We start from the raw sequence: 24,447 nt of genomic DNA on the forward strand, positions 1-24,447 counted from the left end.
TGTCTTCACAATTTATTGTTTCTTATCTGTGAAATTCAAGTAAATAAAAGCTTTGTTTCCACTGAGGGAAATGGTTTCAGCTTACAGAAACAGACAGCAGGTCTGCGTTGCCGCGACAATTCCTGCTTATAACAGCAACCAGCTCTGCTGCAGCGTCACCAAAGTTCCCTTCACGGTTCAATAATCGATTTCCCAAATAAAAGAGCCACACACAGTTTTAGTCATTGCACACATATATTTATGAAAAAGCATTTAACAGTAGACAAAGGTTGGTTATTTATTTAACATATATTACGATATAGATACTAAAACTACTTGGCTAAATATAAGGTAGATTACATGGAAATTATTATGGGATGTTTTTCTTTCTTTTAATTTTTTAAAAATGTTTTTTACAAATAACAGCAATATGAAAAGGCACATTAGGATAAAAACATCAACACCGCTGTGAATAAAACATTTGGCTCCAGGTTTTTTTCATAGTGGCAACAGTCGTGACATATCCGTGTTAAAGTTCCATATCAAAGACGATTTAAAGGCCGTCCTCAGAGCCTCCGAAGTCTGGTGCGAGCAACCAGGACGCATTAACCTCTGCTCTAAGACTTTCATATTTTTAAGAATTCACTTAAGGTGGTAATGTTTTTTCCATTTATAAGCATTGTACTAAAATGAATATTCAAAAATATATAGTTAAGGACATGTAAAATACTGAGTGATTTCCCACAGTGCAGCAGGAATACGGTAAAGCTGCCATGTTAATGCTGTTTTTGCTCAGGTTAATCCAAACCAGTACTGCTGTATTATCTGTAGTGCGGATATGAAGATCTGACGGAGAGCGGGTAAAAAAACACAAAGGAGCCAAAATGACAAACAGGAAACAAAGCAAAGTAAATATGATCTGCATTGTTAGTTCAAATCTCCACATTCTCGATACTAAATATTCAATGAAAGAAAGCATACCATCTCTACAGAGATAGGTCAAGTTCAGTTTTTTCCCTTGTTTCCACTGTTAAGGACGTTTGTGTAAAGGCTAATGGACTTAAGGAAATTCCCCAGAGCCTTGAAATGCACTTAAGGATAATTTAAATTAGTGCGGCTCCTCAGGATGACTTTAGAAAAACAAGCGCTACTAAGGCAAATATTTTACGATGCTTCATACAAGAAGGCACAGATATATTTATAGACAGTTTCACTGGAATTGCATTGCTAGGCAACAGCTTGAGTCCATGTTTGCTTCCTGTCTGCGGATGTCGTTCACACACACTGCAAAACATCCAACAGGAAACACAAAGGGACCCATTTAGAACATTTATGTTGTCAAATTCAAAACGCTCCATATGAGGATACTTTAAAGCTGCCGATTCGGCATGAAGGCACAAGAGTAATGTATATGGTCATGCTGTGTGCTGTGATATAATTTAATGTTTGGGTTAAGGCAATATATATATTTTGGGATGTTCTTATGGAGGATCACATGCAGTGGGAGAACGTAACAGAAGGGTGTTTTGACAAGGGCTGCTGCAGAGTTGGAGATCTGGAAGCTGTTTTTATTTGTCTGTTGCGTCCGTATTTAGGGACTGCATCCTTTGAGGAATGGCCTGGCTCATTTTAAAGGCTTGAATGCACCCATTATCATTTGTTTAATAGTGGATTAAAGGAATACGTCACACACAAAGTGATCATTTGTTTAACAATGACGCGCCACGTGTTCAATTTGTGGAGAAAACTTTGTTTTGCTCGCATGCCTCTGAACGAAGAATCCAAAAAAGACCAACCTTCATCAGGAATTGAAGTAAATTAGGATCGTGTTTAAAAAACAAACAGCAAAACCAGGGTTCCTGCAGATCCTTAAAAAGTCTTAAGTTTGATTTTGAAAATTTAAGGCCATAAAATGTCTTAAAAAGTCTTATTTTTACTTGTGAGAAGTCCTAAATTTAGACTAACGGAGACATGTCTGAATACCTAATCAGATCTACCCATTACTGTATCTAGTTACATGAATAATTATATGATTTTATGACTTTATTACTTGTAACGCGGTCACAAGTAACGACACTGAGGAAAAACTTGGGACGATGGGCGTTGAAGCATCAGACACTGGAGCACCGATGAGATGTGAACGTGATGTTTACTGCCATGTATTAATGCCGTTTGTTGGTGTAAAATGGTATTAATTTTTCTTTGTTGAGGTCTTAAAACATCTTAAATTTGACTTTAAAAAGTCTGCAGGAACTCTGAAAACTGTATCTGAACATCTGCTTACAAGCTCTCACAACTCGTTAGGGCTGTCAACGAACATTCTAAATTCGAATTTAAATTCGAATTTGAAAAAAAAAAAGGACCTTCGAATGTGAAAATTGATATTCGATTGTGGAGGAAAAAAAACACCACCGCAGCTGACCTCTTTGCGAGTGGGCGTTGGCATCAGACGCGCATTTCTCCACGATGGTTGACAAGCAGTTCTGCTACCAGCTGTTGTCTCCGTCACCCGGCTTGACACATTCGCTCGCGGCTCGCGCAGAAAATAGACCAGACGCCGAAATGATCGCTGCAGGACGCAAGCCGGTCACGGTCCGGCGCTACGAGGCTATTCGCAGTGGCAGTGTGGCCACAGGTCAGAGAGAGGGGGGGCGCGCGAGAGGTCCGTGGCCGTTTATAACGTATTGTTATAGATAATTGTTTTATGTGTTTTAATGTGTAGGTATGTAAATGTTTTCAAAGACGTTTATATTGAAATAAAAATACCTACAAGTAGTTATGTTTCCTTGTATTAGTTTGTCCTCTTGTGGACATAATGCGAAAATTTATTATTATTTATTATTTTTAGAAGGAATATTCGAACAACATTTTTGAGCAATTTTGGCAGCCCTACAACTCGTGCAGCATAATCAGTCTCATTTATCCAGTCATATGCTCCGTACTACAGGGCAATGCAGTGGTTAGCATCACAGCAAGAAGGTCCCTGGTTTGAACCCAGGGTGTGTCAGCGTGGGTTTCCTCCAGGTGCTCCAGCTTCCTCCCACAGTCCAAAGACATGCAGGTTAAGTGATGACTCTAAATTGTCCGTAGGTGTGAATGTGAGTGTGAATGGTTGTCTGTCTATATGTGTAAGCCCTGTGATAGTCTGGTGACCTGTCCAGGGTGAACCCTGCCTCTCACCCAGTGTCAGCTGGGATAGACTCCAGTAAGTAAGTGTCCACGAACAGGACATGCGGTTACAGAAAATGAATGAATGAATGAATGAATGAGTACAAACAGTCTCAGGCACGGCTGAGTAGCGTGCCAAGGCACACGTGTGTCTGCGTGTGTGTTTGGACAGTGATCAAGCAGAGCCTGTGTTCGGGAGGAGTGACCATGCGGCTGTCTTGTGTGGACCGTTACATCATTCCATAACCACAAACCATGGATTACCAGAAGTATCCGGAAGCATGGACAATTATAAAGCGGCCGCCAACAATGTAAGAACAGGCATAAAAATGGACCAAATTACAGTGCAGTGTTACAGGAGCTGATGGGATCACATGTCACTGGAGCTGTTCCTTGTATAATTCCATGTGACAAATAAATGAGCGCATGCTCAGGTGCACTCAGGGGGTGCTACTTGTCAGCAAGGGTGTTTAAGATTAAATTTAAAGTTGTCCTCTGCACTGACCTCCTGATTCAAATCACCCATCAAAACTCATGTTTTCAAAACGGCTTTTAATGTGTATTTTATGATTGTTTTTTACTCGTGGAAAGACTGGATACATAAGACTTTGATTACACTGCATGAGTTGTGTGAGAGTTTAAATTCATGAAGGGTGTTCGCCTTTTTGGATTCTTCGTTCAACGTGGCAGCATGCAAAAAAAACAAAGGTTGCTTCACAAAGTCAAATACACACACGATCATTTTGCGGGTGAAATATTCCTTTAAATCAGACTGAAACTTCCTCAGTTATACTTTTATATCATCTCTATCCTGCTACATTGTTTACCAGTCAAGTAAACATCGCTTATTGTCACTTGTGCTGTGAATTCAGATATCATGGGACTCATCCGAGTTCATTCACCACTGGGGGCGACTCTGCAGCGATACATATGTGGAGGCTGATACAGAGCGCCTGAAGGCACCATTAGTTTTGGCAGCTGTTAGGATGACTGTCTTATTTAGAAGGTTGAATGTTGACCCACATTCATTCAAAGAAGTCGGCCCATGAGACGGGATGCCGCTGTCATCATTGTGGTCGGGCACTTCTGAGAAAGAATAATTCCTTTCTCAGAAGTCTTTGTCGACTTTTTTGTAGACCTTTCTTGAGTCACTGAGCGTTTTGTTGAGATGAGTGTGAGTCGTGTTTTTTGATGGACTGATTTCTTTAAGCACAGTTAGATTTAGTTGCTTTACTGACATGAGTAGGACGCAAGGACTCACAGCTCTTAGTTAGCAGCAGTGCGTTCACATCAACTCAACTGCAGCTATGCTTAATTTCAGCTTTAAAAACGTCACTGAAATGGAAACAATGCAAAATGTTTGCATCAAACAGAGTTAATGTGACTCAGAAAGTTTCTGATTTTCTTTCTGTTGTACTCACAATTTGGGATCTGAGATATCTCTGCGTCTCTAACTCAAACACATTCTCCATAAAAGCACATTTATACTGCATACAGATAAACACGTGTCACATGCTGAGGCATTCTGTACATACGGCATTGTTGTGAGCCAAAGCAGACACAAGTACGATTACAGACTGTATTTATACACTTACATCAGCCACATCCAAGGGTTTCATTTAAAATATACAGATGCTCTTTATCTGTAACAATTTTAATTTGAAGGTACAGCTGTGCGCTCAGGTAGCTATCACTTTCAGTGATTCTTTACAAAGATGACGACAATGTCTTTTAGATAAAGTGTCTACTTTCTCAGCATCAAAGTTTAGATTGATTATATATATATATATATATATATACTTATATATATTTACAAAACAACAGCATGTTCAGGTGTTTTTTGTTTTTTTTTTAGTATTTTCAGGTATTTATACTTGGGAGATTTTCAATGTCCCTGGCTGAAAACAAGGACGTGACGACACCTGGTTTCCCTTATAAAAAAACCTATTTCTTTGGCTATTTGGATTTACTTGACCAATCCTCCTAGCTGGCTCAAGCTCCATCCTGGTTAAGCGCACTTGTGGCTTTATACTTCATTATTACTGTAGTGTATCTTCACTAACAACTGACAAGCAACAGACTTTTAAACATTGCAGACTGGACAAAGTATAAATGACACAGAGTGATATATAAAACATACGACAATGAGGGTAAGCATGAGAGTCCGTGGATAAGCACTGATACAGGCAAACTATACTGAGTTTTGTCCTTGTCCTGGGTTTGTTGGAAATGACAACATGGCTCGGCTCTACTCCGCCAGGTACATGGCCACATCGCAAGCAGGAGCAGCGAAGATCCCACTGCGTTCAGTCAGGACTCTTTCATCCTGCGGGAGAGAGCAGAGAGGACATGTGGTTTAAGGAAACTGTGGTTAAGGGTTTTTGTTTTTTTCATTTTTTGCATACAAATAACAGTGACTGAAAAAAATAAGGGAACACTTAGTCATCACAGTGTAACACCAAGACAGTTAAACAGCTGCTTTGGTGCAAATCAAAGTGACAACAGGTGCGATGCAGAGGCAAAAGCAAGACAACCCACAAAAACAGATTCCAAAGATTCCAGACGCAACAAAACCGTTTTAGGACACTGCAGAGAAAAGTTGCAGTGGTCTGAATGACTCGGTTGTATATTGGCTCAGGTCTGCTCATGCAGTTGCAAGGGATTCAACTGCTCGAGAATTTTTTTTTTTTGTACAGCTGGGTACCCACGTGGGCCGTACACATGAGTGCACGCTGCGGCTGTTGCACACACACACAGTAGTGAACATGGCAGACTTCTGGACAGAGGAGAGAAAAGACAAGCTCATAAATCTTTTGGATGCACTACCCTGTTTGTATAACCTGAGGTTACATGTGTAACCCTGGTTCTCTGAGTGAAGAGACTTCCCCTCCACCCAGAGATATATTGTATATATCTCTATTGGAGACCTGAACCCTTGGGTCAGGTGACGTGGATCATTTCTTTAAGACAATCCACCTGTGGACGTGGCTGACAGCCTATATAAACCCCTGTCAACCACGCCCCCCTGTGATCTAGATCTGATGGAACAAATCCTAGAGCGGCCTTGAGGTGGAGGGGAAGCCTCTTCACTCAGAGACCCAGGGTTACACATGTAATCTCCCGTTCTCTATCGTTCTAGCTTCCCCTCCACCCACGGATATATTGTATATATCTCTATTGGAAATCTGTAAGACACACCGCGAGGGGATAGAGCAGCATCAACTTCGAATGAACCCTGTACAAACAAAAAATAAAAATGTAATTGTCTCAAAGAAGCAACACACGCCACGCTGCTCCAAGTGGAATCAGAAAAATCACTGGGGGCATGGTTGACAGGGGTTTATATAGGCTGTCAGCCACGTCCACAGGTGGATTGTCTTAAAGAAATTATCCACGTCACCTGACCCAAGGGTTCAGGTCTCCAATAGAGATATATACAATATATCTCTGGGTGGAGGGGAAGCCTAGAACGATAGAGAACACCAGTTTAAATTGCTACTCCAACAAAACAACGCAAAGAAAAGGTAACGTTAGGGTATCTAACCAGAGATGGTCACGTTCAAGAATCACTGAGTGCTCTGCTGATGCATCCATGTGCTCTCTGGGGTTTGTTGTGCTCAGCTTTACATTACATCACAACGTACCCGTTGCTGTAGAAACGACAGCCGTTTACAGGATGTCGTAAGAGCCAGTCTCAGTTCGGTGCCTTGGTGTGAAATGTACTGTTGCAAGACGTTGTCTAAGTCTACACGAGGAGAGGCTGACAGGGCCATAGAAGGGCATCAACCCAGCAGCAGGACCGGTATCTGCTCCTTTGTGTGAGGAGGAACAGGAGGAGCACTGCCAGAAATGACCTCCGTAATGTGACTGACGCACATTATGAGCTGCCGTGATAAAAATCAAGTTGGATCAGGCTGTGATTTCAATTTTTTACTTTGACTTTCAGTGTGATCCAGCCCTCAGTGGGTTGATGATTTTGGTTTCCACTGACCATTGTTAAGTCATTTTGTTCTCTGTCAATAGAGATTTTCCACTTGAATAATTCATTCATCAAGATCTGATGTGTAATTTTTTTTGAGCAGTGCATGGATGCTTCACACACATTTTCCACCCGCCAGCACAGAAGATCTACGCAAGCAGCACAATTTCAAAGTGGGCACCCAAGATTTGAGTCATTGATTCAGTATGTGACCAAATGTCTCCCCTTCTGTTCCTGAGATATGACGTTGAGTAATGGCCAGAAAAGTGTTTTACGCAGAACGTTATGATGTCACAATGAAGCTGACCTTTGTTTTTCTGGATATAAAATGTCTTCACTTCATCATTTTATCCAATTAGACATTTAAGTGAAGTGTTGTCATAATCAGCATATGAATTCTTGACTTATGCAAAAAACATGTTTTGCGAGGTCAAACTGAACTTGACCTTTGACCACCAAATTCTAATCTGTTTATTTTTCAGTCCAAGTGGACGTTTGTCTCTGTCAACTACGATGGAGCGTCAGAAAAAAATAATAATCTGAGATTTCAGTAAGTCACAACATTGCATCACGAGGCCTTTGCTCTGTTTGGGACTGTCTCACTACTTCAGGATGCTTCCTATTCAAAAGCTCAGGGAAGCATTTGCCAGCTCCGTTTTAACTGAGGTGGTGAAGTTTACAATTGTTTAGACAATAAGTAACACAATCGTGAGATTTATGCCTGATCAGTATAAGTGTTTTCCGTCAGTTTCAAGTTTCCACCTCTGCTGGAGAGCAGCACACAGAGTCCCAGACGGGGCGATGTGTCTGTCTGGCAGTTTGAAACAACAGAGTAAATCAAGCCTACAGGGATAACATCAATACCTGAGGTCAATACAGAATGCTTTAGAGCCTTACTGCATTATTCCATTATATTTGTATTACTTTAATTTTCACCTGGTGTCTGAATTTCATGTTTTCCTTTTCATAATTAGATATTTCCTCCATAAAATGATGCAAAAAGGCAGAAATTGGTGCAGAAATATTCACCACAACGCAGGAAATTAAGTGTTTGATGCTCAAAACGTCCTGAAGGAAGAACCCAAGACCCCACGCCTTTGCATGGCAGAGAATTTGTCTTTTAGTCTTGAACTTGTCACTTTAAACTGTACTTGTCATTTGTTAGTATATTCCAACGCTGTTTAGACATAATGATTAATTGGTTCATTTAAATAGTAATCTTCAGAACTGATCATAAAAATAATCATTAGTTGAGGCCCTACATTTATTAAGAGTCTAAAAATACTGACCATCATCGTTTATTTTCTCCATTAATTTGAATGATCTTGTTTACCTGCGTCTGTCTGGGGCATTCCAGGTAGTGCTGAATGTTGAGTGTGTGCTCTGAAGAGGACATGTTGGGCGGAGCGGTCAGAGGACTGATGTTGGCGTTCTCCTGGTTGATGGCCGATGTGCCCACCACAGGCTCACTGTGGCTCCACTGGAAGTAGCAGGAACCTTGAGGGGGACTTTGATCCAGAGACATGTCAGCCCCCCTCAGGCCTGAAGACCCAGACAGAGCCAGGACGTCGCCTCCTGCTGGACTGTTAGAAAAGTGCTGGTCAAACATGCAGCTGCTGTGAGTAGCTGCCTGGCCACACGTCAGCCCTCCCTGCTGAGTGTGGCTCAGTCCGGTGACGTTCCTTGGCCAAAGGCCAGCACGTGGGAATGTTTGGCTTTGTGGAGTTTGGCTGTGGCATGCTGGCATCGGCTCATGTCCGTTCTGCATGACGCCAGCATGAGGCAGCTTCTGCTGCTGGCCCTGCGGCCACTGCTGAACCTGGTGGTTGTGCGTTTCAAAAGCGGATCTTCCTTGCAGACATGTTGTGGGAAAGGGAATGGGAATATTAGGTGTGCTAGAGGAAACAAAGTCATTGCATGGAATCAAGGGCGGCAAAATGTCCATGACGCCAAGTGCTACATTGTTTGGTTGTTGAACAGAGCTCTGCAGCAGCTGTCCGTTTGCTGTTATTGCAGGAGCCTGCAAATTGTTTTGAGGACCCCGCGGAAGCTGACTGGATTGCGTCTGTGCAGTCGGGAAGCCCATGTGGTTGATAGGTGCCTGTGCACAGGATTGAAAAGGGGCTGAGGCAGCGGAGACGTCAGAGACAGTGAGCTCTGGGAGCTCTATAGAGGGGCTGTAAATGTCCTGGAGCTGCAGCTGCTGAAGAGGGGGCAGGTTGGTGTCAGCCTGAGGCATCAGGGGACCGTGGTGGGAGAGTTTCTGGGTGCTGCTGAACATCTGAGCAGACTCTGCCAAGCTTTGCCCTGCAGTCACTGGACCATTCATTGCATTCTGCTGGTGAGCATAGAGACCATTCACTGGAGAGTAAGTACAATCAGGGCTCGGGGCCTGAAACAACTGAGGCTCACTAAGTCCGGCTGCGGTTGAGAGCTGGACAGCCTGAGTGAAGGGGACCTGCTGATTGTTGTTGACTGCTGTGAGGCAGGCGGGAGTGCCGGTGTCGAGACAGTGATCTCCCTTCTCCTTGAACAAAACACTATCAATGAAGTCAAATATGTCATTAGTGAGGATGCTGTCCAGCTCAGACCTGACGCCGTTCTGCTGGCCCTCGTCCTGACTTAATCCCTTGAGCGTGTTTTCCCACTCCATCAGCTCTGCATCACTGACCTCCAGATTCTGCAGAGCTGCAGAGAAGTCACCGTCCTGTGCCATTTTTTCCAGGTTGTCAATCACAGCCATCACTGACTGCTTGGCCTCCTCTTTCAATGCAACAGGGTCACTTGACGTGGTTGTAGTTCCACTGTCATGCCATACGTCACTGGCAACGCTAATCAGGGCCTCACTGTCCAAAAACACCTGATCCACAGGTAGAGGGGGGTCTACTGGCTGCGTGTAGGCTCTTTCGTCCTGACTCAGGAAGCAGTCCAGCAGAGAGCCAGGGGTCACATCCTTTTTAATGTCGTCTGTGTTGTTAAACATTTTATTGAACTGAAACTGAGTGATGTCCACTGTGGGGCCGATGTCGTACAGGACGCCCTCTCCTGTGGTGAAGGAGAAGGGAAGCTGCAGCCTCCTCTGACGCAGATATTCCTCACCCTCGGCATTGCTGAAAAAGAACAAATAGTTCATTACATTACTGACACCAAGATCAGAGTCTTATTGAGCTGAGTAAGAAACCTGGCCAGATAGGTGTCTCTTTTACCCGTGCATCTCCTGTCCTGGCAGACAACATGCCATCTTTCATAATCATGGCATGTAAGGGAGTGACTGACAATTATTAAAGGTGGGGTAGGCAGTTTAATTTAGGGATGTCCCGATCCGATATTCGGATCGGTATCGGCCGCCGATATTAGCAAAAAACGGGCATCGGCATCGGATTGGATTGCATTGCATGGAAAAATGCTGATCCAAGAACTCCGATCCAGTTTTTTCACGGAATCCGCTCCAGGTTTTCCGGCCAGCCCAGCGCACTGCGATTCAAGCAGTCCATTCCAGTGATCCGGTCCAGCTTTTACTATCAATCCACCAGGCCAGCATGCAGACGGCAGACCGTGCGGCAGACACACACGGAGGGAAGGGTAGGAAGAGTAGCGGTCAATTTAGTTAACTGACTATTTGTTTTCTGCTCTGGTTTTTTTAGAGTGATATTTTTATTTGGTTTACACTCTTACTGTTTAAGTAAAGAGCACTGATGGCACTGTTTTGGGCACAATTAGTGAAATTGGAGCCATGGATGGACTACATAAACACAACTAAAATAAATGAAAAGGAAAGGCTGTGTCGGTATTGGTATCGGCCAAAACTCAAGGCTGTAATATCGGTATCGGATCGGACGTGAAAAAGCTGGATCGGGACATCCCTAGTTTAATTTTAGCTTCACTGGGCAAAAATCCAGAATAACTTTAAGCATATTGTAATTCAAGTGGACTGACAGAAAACTAGACATCAGCAACTTCTCTTGGCTCCATTTTTAGGCCATAGAAAATGTAGCTTGTGACAGGAGACTGTGATCAATCACAGGTCATTTCAGAGAGAGGGCATTCCTATTGGCTGTACTACAAATGCAGATGTGCGTGCGCGCCCTCAGTGAAAGCTTAATTCAGTGGTGCAGAATCCTGCAGAGAAAGCTGCTATTTCGGCATTGTCAGCAACTGCCTACGCTGCAAACAACCCAAAAAAGGTAGACTTATCTAGGGCTTCGAATCACAGTGTGTCCTCCGCCTCACTCTTCGCTGCTAAAGACCACCTCGCTGGTAGAAGTGTGGGCAGCAGTTTCCGAGACAAACCTACAGTCAGCAGCAGCAGCAGCAACTCCAATCCAGCCAACTCAAACCCCATCTCTGGGGGATCAGTGAGCCCAACTCCCTGCTAGATCAGCAAACTTTCTGTTGCTGCCTTTACACAGGTTAGATCCTGTATTGCTGCTTTTCCTGATTTCTGCCTGCACCAGCTTAAAGGGTCAAACACTTACACCAAAGCTCTCTGATACGCGATGATGAATTCAGGTCTTCCTCCTTTGTAGATCAGCTTGGCGTTGGCCTTCACCCACACCCAGCCGTTCGACTTGCTCAGGAGCCTGAAAACAGTCAGACCGCTCTCTCCTGTTTTCATCACTGTGAAATAAAGACAAAAACAACACACAATGAGAGGTTTCCAGTAAAGTGGCAGTAAATGTTTGGTGTAACTGCTGTTATGGTTTATTCACCATACAGTACACTGTGATGTGCTGTTCTTAGAGCTTCGCTAGCAGATGAATTTAAAATAGAATCTTTCCCTTGAGGGCAGGATAAGAAAAAAAGACCACTGGGTCATTAAGATCATTTTGGAGGCATACATTTCAGGTTTCACAACTTTTCCATCAGATGTTTCTTGACTACAAACTGAAATTATATCTCAAGAAGTTACTCAAAACTTTAGAATTCAACCTAAGGGGGTCACAAATACCCACAACTAAATTTCATGTCAATAAGGGCAGTATTTGATGTGATAATTTACTCTCGATCCAAGTATAATCGCTGTTTCGTTACGATACATAAAAAGGTTACACTAATTACAGTATTTTTATACAATTAACACAAAATTTTAAATGTGCTTAATCATGTAAAACAACACGACAAACAAGCTACTATAAAGGCTAATAGTTAAACAATATTTTCTTGAAGGTCCAGTGTGAAGGATATAGGGGGGAGGAGAAACTGAATATAATGTTTGTTTTCTTTGGTGTATAATAGCCTGAAAATAAGAATCGTCGTGTTTTCATTACCTTAGAATGAGACATTTATGTCTACAGTAGCCCAGAACGGACAAACTAAACAGTGACTCTAGATACACCCATTTGTGTTTTCCCGTCAGGCCTGTCCGCGACGAGAAAAACACCAATTTCTTAAAGTGAAACTGCATAATTCAGTGTTGTTAATGGTTTAAATCACAAGGTCCACGTGTTTTGAAGAGGATGAGATCTATGCATATTATTCAGCTCACGGTAAAAACCTCTTTAACATCTGGATCTTAAAGTATCAGAGAAAAAGGTGAGCACACATTAGCAGGTGCTGGGCAAGCAACCTGTCTCTGACAAACCAAACAGCATTGGAGAAACACTGATATGTAACATGAAACTGCTTAATTCAGTGTTTTTATTGGTTTTAATTATTTGGTTGGTCTGTTGGAGAGGAGGAGACCTGTGTGGATAATTCGGCTCCCAGTAAAAACCTCCTGAACAATGAATACAGATGTAATTCTAACCAGGAGAAGTTTCAGGTGATTGCAATCTGCAATCCTCACCACTAGATGCCACTAAATCCCCTAAATCTCGCACACTGGGCCTTTAAAACAAGTATTTGTCTTTGTATGACCTTTCTAGTAGGAAACAATTTTTAAGCTGCCTATTTGATTGCCTCCTACATCAAACAATGTTGCATCTCCATCAAATAATATCCACATTTAATGTTCATGTGCAGTAGAATTTGCCAACATACTGCGGATGTGGTTGTCGGCACAATACATCATGTCAGCAGCGTGGATGAATTGGTAGCCGGAGCCTCTCATGCACAGTTCAGTCTCTGAATAGCCCAGAACAATCTTCCCCCTGGAGAAAGGCAGAAGAAAAAACACAGAGTTTGTTGAAGCTGGAAGAAACCTCAGTTGAAGACACAGTTGAGATGCAGCATGTGGGATTTTTTTTTTTTTTTTTGCTGCACAGTTGGCAAAATAATACATTTAAAAGAAATAATGGAAGAAGTCGCAGCACCTGCTATCTACACCTGTGGGTGTGAAGTCCAGCTTGTGCTTAGTTTGAAAGAGGAGCATTTTGGCTCTGATCTCCACGATGGCTGGAGACTGGACAGGCATAGCGATGGAGAAAAGTGCCAGCTGAGGTTTGCTAGCGTTCCCATTGTCCCTCATAAGCCTCTGGCCATGGAGGTACTTCAGTCGACCCTGGAACTTCAGAGCCTGGACAGGGTGGGAAAAAAGGGGAGGATGAGAAACTCTGGGGGTTTAGCTTGGAACCACAGCACACTTTTACACTTTGTCAGTCAGTGCATTTTAGATGAGCTTGGGCCCAGTTGTTGATGATATATGACTTTCACTTTGCATGACAGAGTCTAAACTTGCATTTGTAGATGCAGTGATAAACTGTGTTTACTGAAAACGGTTTTCCAAAGAGTTCCTGAGCCCATGTCGTAATATCCGTTAATCATGGTGGTTTTTAATACAGTGCTGTATGAGGGGTCGAAGGTCACAGGCATTCAATGTTGGTTTTCAGCCTTCCTCCTTATGTGCACAGATTTCTCCAGATTGTCTGAATCTTTTGATGGTTTTATAGATTGTAGTTGGTGAAATTCATAATTTTCTTTCAACTCACATGAAATTGTGAAATTCACATGGTCCTTGCTGGTGAACAACTGAGCCTTTCGAGGATGCCCCTTTCAAAGCCAATGATGATACTCACCTGTTACCAGTCAACCTATTTAGTTTTTAAACAACATTCCCAGTCTGTTATTGCTGCTGTCCCAACTTTATTGGAGTGTGTATGAGTGTATATTTACAAAAAACAATTAAGATTATCAGTTTCCCGTCTCTGTTCTCTATTCAATTGAATATAGGTCAAAAAGAATTTTAAATAATTTGTGTTTTTTTATACACAGCGACTGTTTAGAAATCAAGATTGTAGTTTCCTGAAATGGCTCCAAATATTTCGTAACTGCATGAGATTCAAGCAAAAGTAATCACGCCACATTACACCTAGTCTGAGTGGGCGGAAGTTCGCTGCATAGATCAGCCTCTTATTGGGCGGAACGAGCCACCCTCTGAAGTCCCACCCTACCACCTTCGGTTGTGTAGCAGTTTTCAACACGTCCTTTACAAACTTTTGCGGTGTTTGATCTTGCGGGGATGTAGCCATTTTTCTGCCATGGTTTGCGTCCTGTAGGCGATATTTTTGTGGGCGTGTTACACCAAAACCTGTTTACCCCCGGCAATATTTTTGCAAGCGCACCGTTGCTGGCACCGCCCAGAATGATTGTGATTGGTTGAAAGAAATAAAAAAAGGTAGAAAGGTCTGGTGAGCGAGACTACATTACACCTGATTTCGACGACGTAACTTTAAATACTGTACTCACCAGGAAGCCAGAGGAATTGTCCAGGAGGCAGCGGAAGCGACACACAAAGCTCCTCTCCAGGAAGGCGGAGTTCTCTGGGGGAAGCTGCTCAGGACTGTAAAACATTGTGCCGCCACAATTCTGCGAGGCTGAGAACACAGGTTGACGTGAAACATTACGCGTCAGAGCCAGTTACCTGAATCACTGATTTATGTCAGTTTCTTGTCGTGTTCAGGTGTGGAAAGACTGAGCTCATGGTAAAACCTGAAATACAGTCACCGTTCTTACCGTTTTCTCCGTCACCGGCAGATGGAGGGTTGAGAGCAAAGTGAAGCTGCTGTCTGAACAGAGCCCGGTCATCAGTATGGATGAGCTCAAACACACTCTGGTGAACCACGTCAGACTGTCGGCAGAGGAAGAGACACAGCACTTCATCAGCAATTCAAGTCCTTTAAACACGAGATATGCACTGATTCAGAATCCGGAATAGGGTTGCAAATTTCAAGGAATACTCAAGGTGGAAACTTTCAATGGGAATCAACAGAAACAAAGGGATTATTTATCGATATGTATATTTGTATTTCATTGTACATTATTTATTGATGTCATCCTATATATTCTATCTCATCTTTAATTGCAAATGGTGCTTTTACTGCTAAGCTAACCCGTTCTCTTGTCCAGTACATTTAAATATATGGTTTCTGCTTTGTCTCTTTTTGACCTAAGTGGTCCTTGGCTTGAAAAACGTTGGTTTAAAGCATACTTGTCATATGAAACGACAGCTCCAAAGTGGTTTATACTGCAGCAGGAGGGGTATAAGAAGTTTCTTTTGACGCTTGGAAACTTGTGACGCATTGGTGACAAAATGAGTGGTGTAATTTACACCTACAGGCAGAGTTTCGCAGAGTCTCGGGCTGTTGCTTGAACTAAAGGCTGTACTTTGGCATTTTCGTATTGCCCGCAGTATAGAAGCAGATAAAGACAGACCCGCCCCTCTCTCTCTCAGACTTGGACCATGTTTAACCGTAAGAAATGGAGATCATTTCTTGCCAACCGACCACAATACATCACCCACTGGCGCGAGCGTTTATTGGTCCTGTGTGGCACAGTGCATCCTTTTTCTCTGTTTTCTCTGGTCATGTGGCACCAATTTCAAAAGTATTTGCATCTTTCTACTGCATAGACAACCTAGTTTTATTAAAGGGGCATCTTTCCAGCGGCGAAATACTTCTTAAACATCTGTGTGAGATATTTGTACCTAAGTGTTGGACATCTCTCTCTACCACCACCCCTCTCTTGATTGTTACTGCCAAGAGTTCAAAAGAGGGAACCTTTAACAGTCAACTTTCAAGTCTACAAATGAGTATTTGATTCTACAAAAAAATGTTGTATGTAATGTTACATATTATTATAAAAGCCAACATCTTACCTGATGAAAGCCCAGGTAGTCCTTGATTGTGGCAGAGACATAAAACACCAAGCCCTCTGACGTGACCACGATCACAAACCCGTTCAGCGCCTGCACAGGGAACAAACAGTCAGTCAGCATTCAGAGGTTTCTTTAAAGTGCATGCACACATGTCATTGTGCTACTGCAGCACTTTTAAATAATTAAATACCAAAGTCAAACCCATGTGCATACAATTTGGCCAGTGAAAATATACATGTTCGAAATAAAGCAAGTAACACTTGCTGCCGGTCCGCTGCTTCTGCTCACGACCATTATTTTGAGTGGTGGAAAATATGCTTTGCTGGTGGATTTTTTCATCCACCTGTCAAAAAGTTAATCTAATTAATCAGACTTAAGCTTTTTCAAAGTCCTCTAGTGTTGGGTGGGCGTAACTGTGGGACTCCAGGGAAAGAAATGAAACTACAGATCTGTTTGGAAGTATCACTTTATAAATCAACTTTCACCGATTTCTAAAAGGTCAAAATAAGCACAGAAATAAATCCCATTCTGTTGAAAAAAAAAAAAAGAATTAAAATTTAAAATCTGCATTAAAATAAAAATAAATGTATATAAATAAATAAAAACAATAAAACCAAAACTCCTGTGTAATGTTGTTTTTGAACACCAACAGCTGCTGATTCTCAAAGGCCCTTTGTGTTACACAATGACCGCCCATTGAGATCATTATACGGAACAAAGTGTGAAAATGCTCATGACAGGTGAGCGTCAATAAACAAGGTGCAGAGTACATGACAAAGCACAGGTTTTGTGAAGAGCCACAAAGCGTGGCCAGGCTTTGGCAAGAGTCAGCAAGAGGAGCAGCCTCACCTGTCAAAACTTCCTCCTGCATGGATAGACCTGGATTAACTCTACACAACCTGACTAGAGTACAAACAAACAAAGTCTGACTTTAAACACCTGCTAGCCTCAGGCTGTTTAGTAATCAATCAGGCCGTGGGACTGTTTCTCCTACACACAGCAGTAACAGTCAATCAAACTGTTTAAAGGTGTATTTGTACTATTTTTAGGGTGCCTAGCCTTTAATCTATTGTGTGTGAGTTTGTGCTCTTTGCTTGTTGTGATCTTTGTGTGACCTGTCTGGTGTTGCTTTCAGAGTGACAGCAGTTTGGGCAGTAGGGGAGTGCCATATCATCTCATTCACAATAATATGAAAAATTCATATTGTGATACTCGCGATATTTCAGCTTGTTGACACTGACATCATACTGTAACCCACGGCAACAACAAGCATGGCTTAAAGCAAAATTATTACAGACTCCTTGGTGGCTCCAAAAAGAGGAGCAGCTTCAGCAGTGTACTAATTTGTCATATCGTCAAGAATATCGTTATCACAAAAACACCCTGAAATATTGTGATATTGTTTTAGGGCCGTATCGCCCACCCCTAGCTGGAAGTTTATCTGACTGAGGAAATGCACATCATCTGACCTGGTTTCATAGTCCTGCTCCTCATGGCCACAGTTTGGATTGATTAGTGTCGAAGAAAAGGTATTTCTTTCAGGGATGGGGCATTTATAAGATTTCAGATTACATCCATGTCTGTCCAGACTCTCATGTAACCATGACGGTAGACAGTACGTCATATGTGGATGTGTCTGTTTTTCTTTCAAAGTTTTTTTTTCTTTCAAGGTGGGGACCTAAGATTAGTGTCACCAATTCAGTATCTGACCAAATGTCTCTCCTTCTGTTCCTGAGATATGATGTTGAACAATGGCCAGAAAAGTGTTTTTGCGGCACATAATGACATTACAGTGGGTTGACCTTTGACCTTTTGGATATACAATGTCATCAATCATCATTTTATTCTATTACATCCCATTTTATCCCCTTCCTGTCAAATTTTGTAATAAGTGATGCATGAATTCTTGACTTAAAGCCAAAAACAGGTCACAGTGACCTTGATTTTTGACCTTTGACTATCAAAATCTAATCACTTCATCGCTGAGTCCAAGTGGATGTTTGTGCCAAATTTTAGAAAACTTCCTCAAGGTGTTCTTAATATATCGCGTCCACAAAAACAAGATGTATGTCAGACAACACGTTAACATAACACCTCTGACAACGCCTTTGCCAGCGAGGAGACATTATAGAAGCCAAATGTAACAAGCATTAAGATGAATGATGAACATACGACAAACAGTTAAAGCAAATGTGACACATTTACAAGCAGCATCTGCATGGGTGCTTGACTTGTGTCTTACCTGGAGCAGCAGGTCGCCCTCAGAGAAGCCCGTGACGTCCATGTTGTTCCCGTTCTGCCCATTCTGCCCGTTCACTCCAGGTAACATCAGACTGCTGTTATTGGTCTTCATGGCCCCTGCACAAAAGGTGACAGAACAAAGACGAGGGGTCAGCAGAGGTTATATTAACATCGCTAAAGGTTTTAAGCATTTTCAGCAAGGTTATGTATTATATCCCTCAATTGAACTGGCTTTGTGTGACAGACAGTGATGTGATCAGGATTTAAATCAATCTTTTAATTTTGTTTTTCTTTTTGACAAATTCAGTGTTTTCTGCCCCCTGACACTTGGCCATCATTTGATTATGGTTACGTTAAATGCGTACTTTTCTAATGGAAGACAAAGCTGTTGCGCAGAACATGAGGGCTCTGTGACTACAGCTTGTGATCAGGTCTTCACTGTACCCCTGTCCAGGTAGATTTTTCTTACGTTTATATCTTGAATAATAATCTAAAAATGATAATTTCATTTATTTTTATTCATAGAAATAAATAAAGAGCTAAGATATAGGCCTACTGTTTATTTTTAAAAATGTTTGCTTAAAACCCTGACACATCAAGCTGACGGTTGGCCATGTCACCCTCGTCTGTGCAGTGTGTCCTGCACTGTTGGCCCTTGTCGGCCCCAGTCGTCTTTTTTTTCTTCCCAATTCAACATGGTGAATTGGTGTCTGCCACAGAGGAGCCTGTCTGTGAATGAAATCACTCCGATTAGCAGTTCAGCTCAGCACACGAGAAGAGAAACGGAAGTGAGGAAAGTAAACAAACAGTTGAAGTCCAGAGGGAGCGAGACCGAAACAAACGTGTTACATAAGGTAAGATTATTTTTCTACAGCCACTGAGCCCTTTAGCAGAAACGTTTCCTGGTGGTTTGTGTTATTGTTCACTGGCACACAGTAAATATGTTCTGTTCTTTCAATATTGGATTGTGTTGTTAATGTGCTAACTGACTAACTAGCGTCAAGACAGTCTTCCTTTTTTGAATGAGGATGACAGACTCCCGCCATCTGCTGCTGTGAAGTTATTTCCTCATCTCACGGTTGATCATCGGCTGTAGTCTTAACGGTGTGTTCATGGGCAACTTTTTTGGTTGAGACACGGCGACATCAGGAGATGCAGCAGGGGGCCTTTGTTGCCACTAGTTCTCTGAAGTTGATTTGGTAAGTTGAGGCCTTTACAAACCTAACATCATGAAGGCCTCATGACCTTCCATGAAGCTTTGGTGGCCCCTTGTGGTGGCAGTGGACCCTCAGGTTGGGAACCAGCACCATAGTTATTCTCCCATTTTCTTTTATCAAAGTTTTTTCTCAGAGAAAGGTTGAAAAAGGACAGTTCTCAAACCTTCGTGTTAGTCTAACAGCCTGTATCATAATCAAATTATCTTGATAAATGGTTTTTATTGCTGTTGCACTAACGTTGAAGGTCACTACAGTTAATTTCTACAAAGATATTGAAAACTGCTGGTTTGAAGGGACTCTCCCAAATTTCAATAAAATAAATGGAAAAATGCTTTTCATCTTTTTTTTTTTTGGAGCTGCTTCTTATCAATCATCACTGACTTTAATAAAGCAGAGAGCCCTAACCACATACAGACAGTGCTATGTAAGATAAACAATGTCTGAAATGTGGCTTTATTGTCGTTTCACTGAAATAAATTATGTGTTTTGGAATTATTTAAGTCGTAAACTACTGCGGAAAAGTTATGGATGTTCTATTTGACAGGTATAAAAGCACAAACCAAGCATGCCAGCGAGTTCGTTGGTTGTAATAAACGGCAGTAGTCGGGGTCTCTGAGTTCATTCATTCAACTGTCACTGTATATGCAGCACAGTGCAGGGGAATAGATAATGGGTCTTTTATATAGTTTACTTGGCAAAATATCACATGGCAGCCACATCAAATCTTGCATCTTGCCTAAAGACATACTGTTTGTAGTCTCTCTTACACATTCCAGATGCACAGTATGTGGCTTGATTAATTATTCATTTAGAAGTAAAAAGTTTATTTGATGGCTGAGAACTTGTTTCGCTGCCTCGGCATGTTTAAGGTTGAGAAAGGCACAACAGGTTTGTTCTCTCAGGCTATAAATACACACTCCTCTGTTAATATAATGAGGCTACTTCAAGAGACCTGTCCACCGATCACATTTGAGACTGTACTCCAACTTGTCGAGGGATCCACACCTTCATCTGCACCATTTCAGAGGTCCTGTGACTGAAAGAACGTGAAGTAACAGGACACTGCTGACATTCATTAGAGCCGCTGGGTGTCGAAAACATGTCAGCTAGAGAACAAAGCCAGTTTAGACAACTATTTCCAGGTAGAGGATTACGAAAACTTGGCAACGTCTCTGTTGTGTTTTTATATAAGAGAGATGAGCGAGGTGCCTGAGTGCGTTTGTTGCAGACACAAAATCAAGCCTCCAGTGTAAGCAGAAGTTGCATCACATTGTTAATACTGCTCAGGCAGTGCTTAGAACGTCCACATCGAATGACAGCCTGCACTAAGTACAGCAACCACTCGGCTCCACTGTTTGTGTTGGCTTGTTGGCTTTACCTTGGCATCTGGGTAAAGTCACACAGTCCCTGCTGAAAGGCGTCTCACTGTTCATCATTGTTCTCTGGGTAGCCCCGCCATGTCGTGTCATGTTTAGACTGCTTCCCACATTCAGAAGAGTCATGCTATTGTTCTGAGAGACGTTAACATCTGAATGATTCTGCACGTTAATGGTTGAACATGCTTACGCTGCAAGCCTTAAGTCTGGGCACAATGCAAAAGTATGCAAATGAGCGTGTAAGTTAGCTGCGGCGAGATACAGCAAGTCAAAAGAGGGTTTTTTTAAATCACTGTGGCAGCACTTGAGTTTGTGTCACTCAGTAACATTATGAAACTGGCCATCGCAAGCTTAAAAGAATTAAAGGATACTATCCGGATTTTTTCTCCTAAAAACCAATGCATAACCTCATACAAAAGAAATCCCTCTCAATCATCACCTGTGAACGCTAGAAGTGTGTGGGGTGTATTTGTCTGCAGAGACTCTGAACTCTGCCTGGATTTTCTTATTTCACTGTGGTCAGGACGTTCCTGGGCACAACGCACAGGTGAGTTTGTGACTTTATAAAAAGCTAGTCACCAGGAACCAGATCGTAAGTTGCACACATCTTAGAGGAAAGCTACAAAAAAAGTCACCAGAAGAAAATTTTGGCACTGTACATCTCTGCAAACCACAGGTATGTTACATTCTTAGGTCAACTGGGTGTTGTATCAACTTTCTAAAGTGATATAGTATATGAGCTGATTGTCATCCAGGAGGCGGAGGGGATGGTGGATGGCGTGACACCTCAGCGAGACGCTCGCCAAGCTGCAGGCCACTGTTCAACACCAACAAACAACAAAGCCAGTTGTGTCTTAGCCAGTCATCACTGTGTTTCCAGCATCTTTTTTGACCAAATATGGGTGTTTTTTAGCAACCTGTTGCTGCATTTACAGCCGGTATAACTCCACCAAAAGTGGATGTTTATTAATCAAGACTGTGTTTCCAGCCGGAATAGTGCGACAAAAAGTGGTTGTTTTAAAAGATACATTTCCAGTCAGGATAGTGCCATGAGGAGCAGTCGTATTTTATCAAAACATCGCTGCGTTTCATGCCAGGATAGTGCCACCAAAATGGTTGTTTTTTTTTTTATTAAGACATGGCTGCATTTCTAGCGGGGATAGTGCCACAAAAAGTAGCTGGTTTTACAGCAATATCATTGCATTTCCAGTCAGGACAGTGCCATGAAGAGCAGTCACATTTTATCAAAACATCGATGCATTTCCTGCCAGGACAGTGCCACCAAAAGTGGATGTTTTTCACTGAGACATGGCTGCATTTCTAGCAGGGATAGTGCCATGAAGAGCAGTTGTTTTTAAAGACACATTGCTGCATTTCCGGTCAGGACAGTGCCATGAGGAGCAGTTATGCTTTATCAAAACATTGCTGCATTTCCTGCTGGGATAGTGCCATAAAAAGCAGCTGTTTTTAACCAAGTCATTGCTGCGCTTCCTGCTGGGATCGTACTCACAAAAAACTGGGTATTCTAAGCCAAAGCATGATCTTTTCCTAACCATAATCCAGTGTTTTTGTGCCTAAACCCAACCACTTGTTCATCACAACGCTGTGGAAACATAAAGAAACGTTATTTGCTACATAAGAACATACAAATGAAATGCAACAGTGGTTTGCAGAAATATACAATGCCAACATGTATTCTGGCAATTGGGTTAAGTATCAGAAAGCACAGGGAAAAAAAATGCAAATATAGTGAGGCGAAACGCCAAGCAGACATAGCTCGTTCCAAGCCAGACTGAATCTGGGGTTGGCTTTAAATTTGAATTTGATGGCGACACTGTTCACAGTAACCAACAATTCCAGCATAGTATACCTTTAAGATTTATCTTGAATTACAGTATGCATGGGTAAAACCATGTTAAATGGCGTACTATATGGTGTACTGTTCCTTTTGCAATTCACTGTTACACCCATGTGGCCGTTCTGCAGACCAAAACTCTTCTGTGGATCAATACATGATATGAATGTAAGATCATGAGTATGTAGCAGCAGCAGAAAACAAAACAAACTATCTGGCTCGAGTCAAGCTTCAACTGTTGGTCCCCCGCCAGAAGACAGGTTTTCTCATTGCTGGAGAACTAATCTGGCAGCCTGCATATCTGCACACACATAACACATACACAGACATAACACACAAACACACTCTGTCCTCTTGCATCTGTCCCTGGGGGTTTGTTGTAAGCAATAGCCGACAAGAGCGCTTCCCTTATCTGGACGGCCACTACAGGAAAATCCCAGGATATGGCCTCTCCCAACCCGTCCGTTCAGTCCTGTCACGCAACTTCTTTAAGGAGGGAAGGGGCCCCTAAACACTCCCCCTCAAACACAGACACATACAGTAGACACTCCCCACCCTTCAGCTAGAACTCACACAGTGTTTACACAAACACTAAGACCTGCACAGCCTGACAATCACATGTCTACACCACACTAAGCTGCAGGTCTGACACACAATGCAATCCGTGCATACAATCACTGAGTGCAGCCAGTCCAGGATAGAAACCATCCGACGGACACTTCAAGTCCAAATCTGGATTACCAGCACTTTTTTTTTCTTAAATTCAGTGTTAGCGTGAGTAAGTGGGCCTCATTGTCGTCGTCTGTTTGTTTTCATTCTACTTTTCATCCCCAGTGGTGGACTCCGCATCGCGTTCTCCCTCCCCTTCTTTTTCCGCTGCGAACAGCTCGACACTTAATGGCGCTGCAGAGTTGTTCGTGTGCACTTTCAGTTCTCCGTGCGGCTGCAGGAGAAACATGTTTGATGATTGTTGGCCAGAGGTTGACCAGAAGTTGGAAAGGCATTCCTGTAAGTTTGTGGGAGGCAGCAAAGGAAGAAAAACACAGATTCCCACTAACATCAAACATACACACTGCCCTCACAGAGCAGGAGAGGGGTTTTCACATGCCTCCAAAATATTGTTGCACCATGATTTTTTCGATACTGTTTGATTGATATCATTTGATGGCATGTGATGGTGGGAATGGACACTTAAAGGCTCAATCCCAATACATCACTTCAACTTACCACTTTCCACCACTTTCCCTTACCCTTCCATTTTGCGCGTTCATGTCTACAGGTAGGATGTCTGGATTTTTGTTAGGATAAAGGGACAGGGCAAAGTGGCCCTTCAAAAAGACATTTTTTTCAGAGGCACACTCCCAGCATCATGAGAAATAATCAAGGAGATGGCTGCACAGTCAACATAAGAAACCCACAATCTTTGTTAATAAAGATTTTAAAAATTACAATAATCAACGTAATATTTTAGTTTAATGTTGTTTCAATTTATTTTGGTCCTTTTCTTTATCACAAGCATAACATAAAAAATTCTAGGCCATGTTTACATGAAAACAATCCGCTGAAAACGGAAACGTTTCTCATTTTCTTTTTGAAAAAAG

The 24,447-nt window shown here is 42.3% G+C and overlaps 1 protein-coding gene across 1 annotated transcript in view; it reads right to left on the bottom strand.

Annotated features, from left to right (window-relative positions):
• Positions 1–532: 532 nt before the first annotated feature.
• LOC125900186 (aryl hydrocarbon receptor-like) overlaps positions 533–24,447 on the bottom strand; it is a 61,185-nt gene continuing 37,270 nt past the window's right edge. The window contains exons 3-11 of the mRNA XM_049595079.1: positions 18,400–18,515; positions 16,158–16,247; positions 15,017–15,131; positions 14,750–14,877; positions 13,378–13,580; positions 13,106–13,215; positions 11,602–11,743; positions 8,460–10,236; positions 533–5,473 (exon numbers count right to left, since the gene is read on the bottom strand). Coding sequence (XP_049451036.1) covers positions 5,396–5,473; positions 8,460–10,236; positions 11,602–11,743; positions 13,106–13,215; positions 13,378–13,580; positions 14,750–14,877; positions 15,017–15,131; positions 16,158–16,247; positions 18,400–18,515 — 2,759 coding nt within the window. The 3' untranslated portion in view covers positions 533–5,395. The remainder of the gene's footprint in view (positions 5,474–8,459; positions 10,237–11,601; positions 11,744–13,105; positions 13,216–13,377; positions 13,581–14,749; positions 14,878–15,016; positions 15,132–16,157; positions 16,248–18,399; positions 18,516–24,447) is intronic.

Source organism: Epinephelus fuscoguttatus, linkage group LG13 (assembly GCF_011397635.1).
Source record: "Epinephelus fuscoguttatus linkage group LG13, E.fuscoguttatus.final_Chr_v1".
In the NCBI taxonomy this organism is placed as follows: Eukaryota; Metazoa; Chordata; class Actinopteri; order Perciformes; family Serranidae; genus Epinephelus; species Epinephelus fuscoguttatus.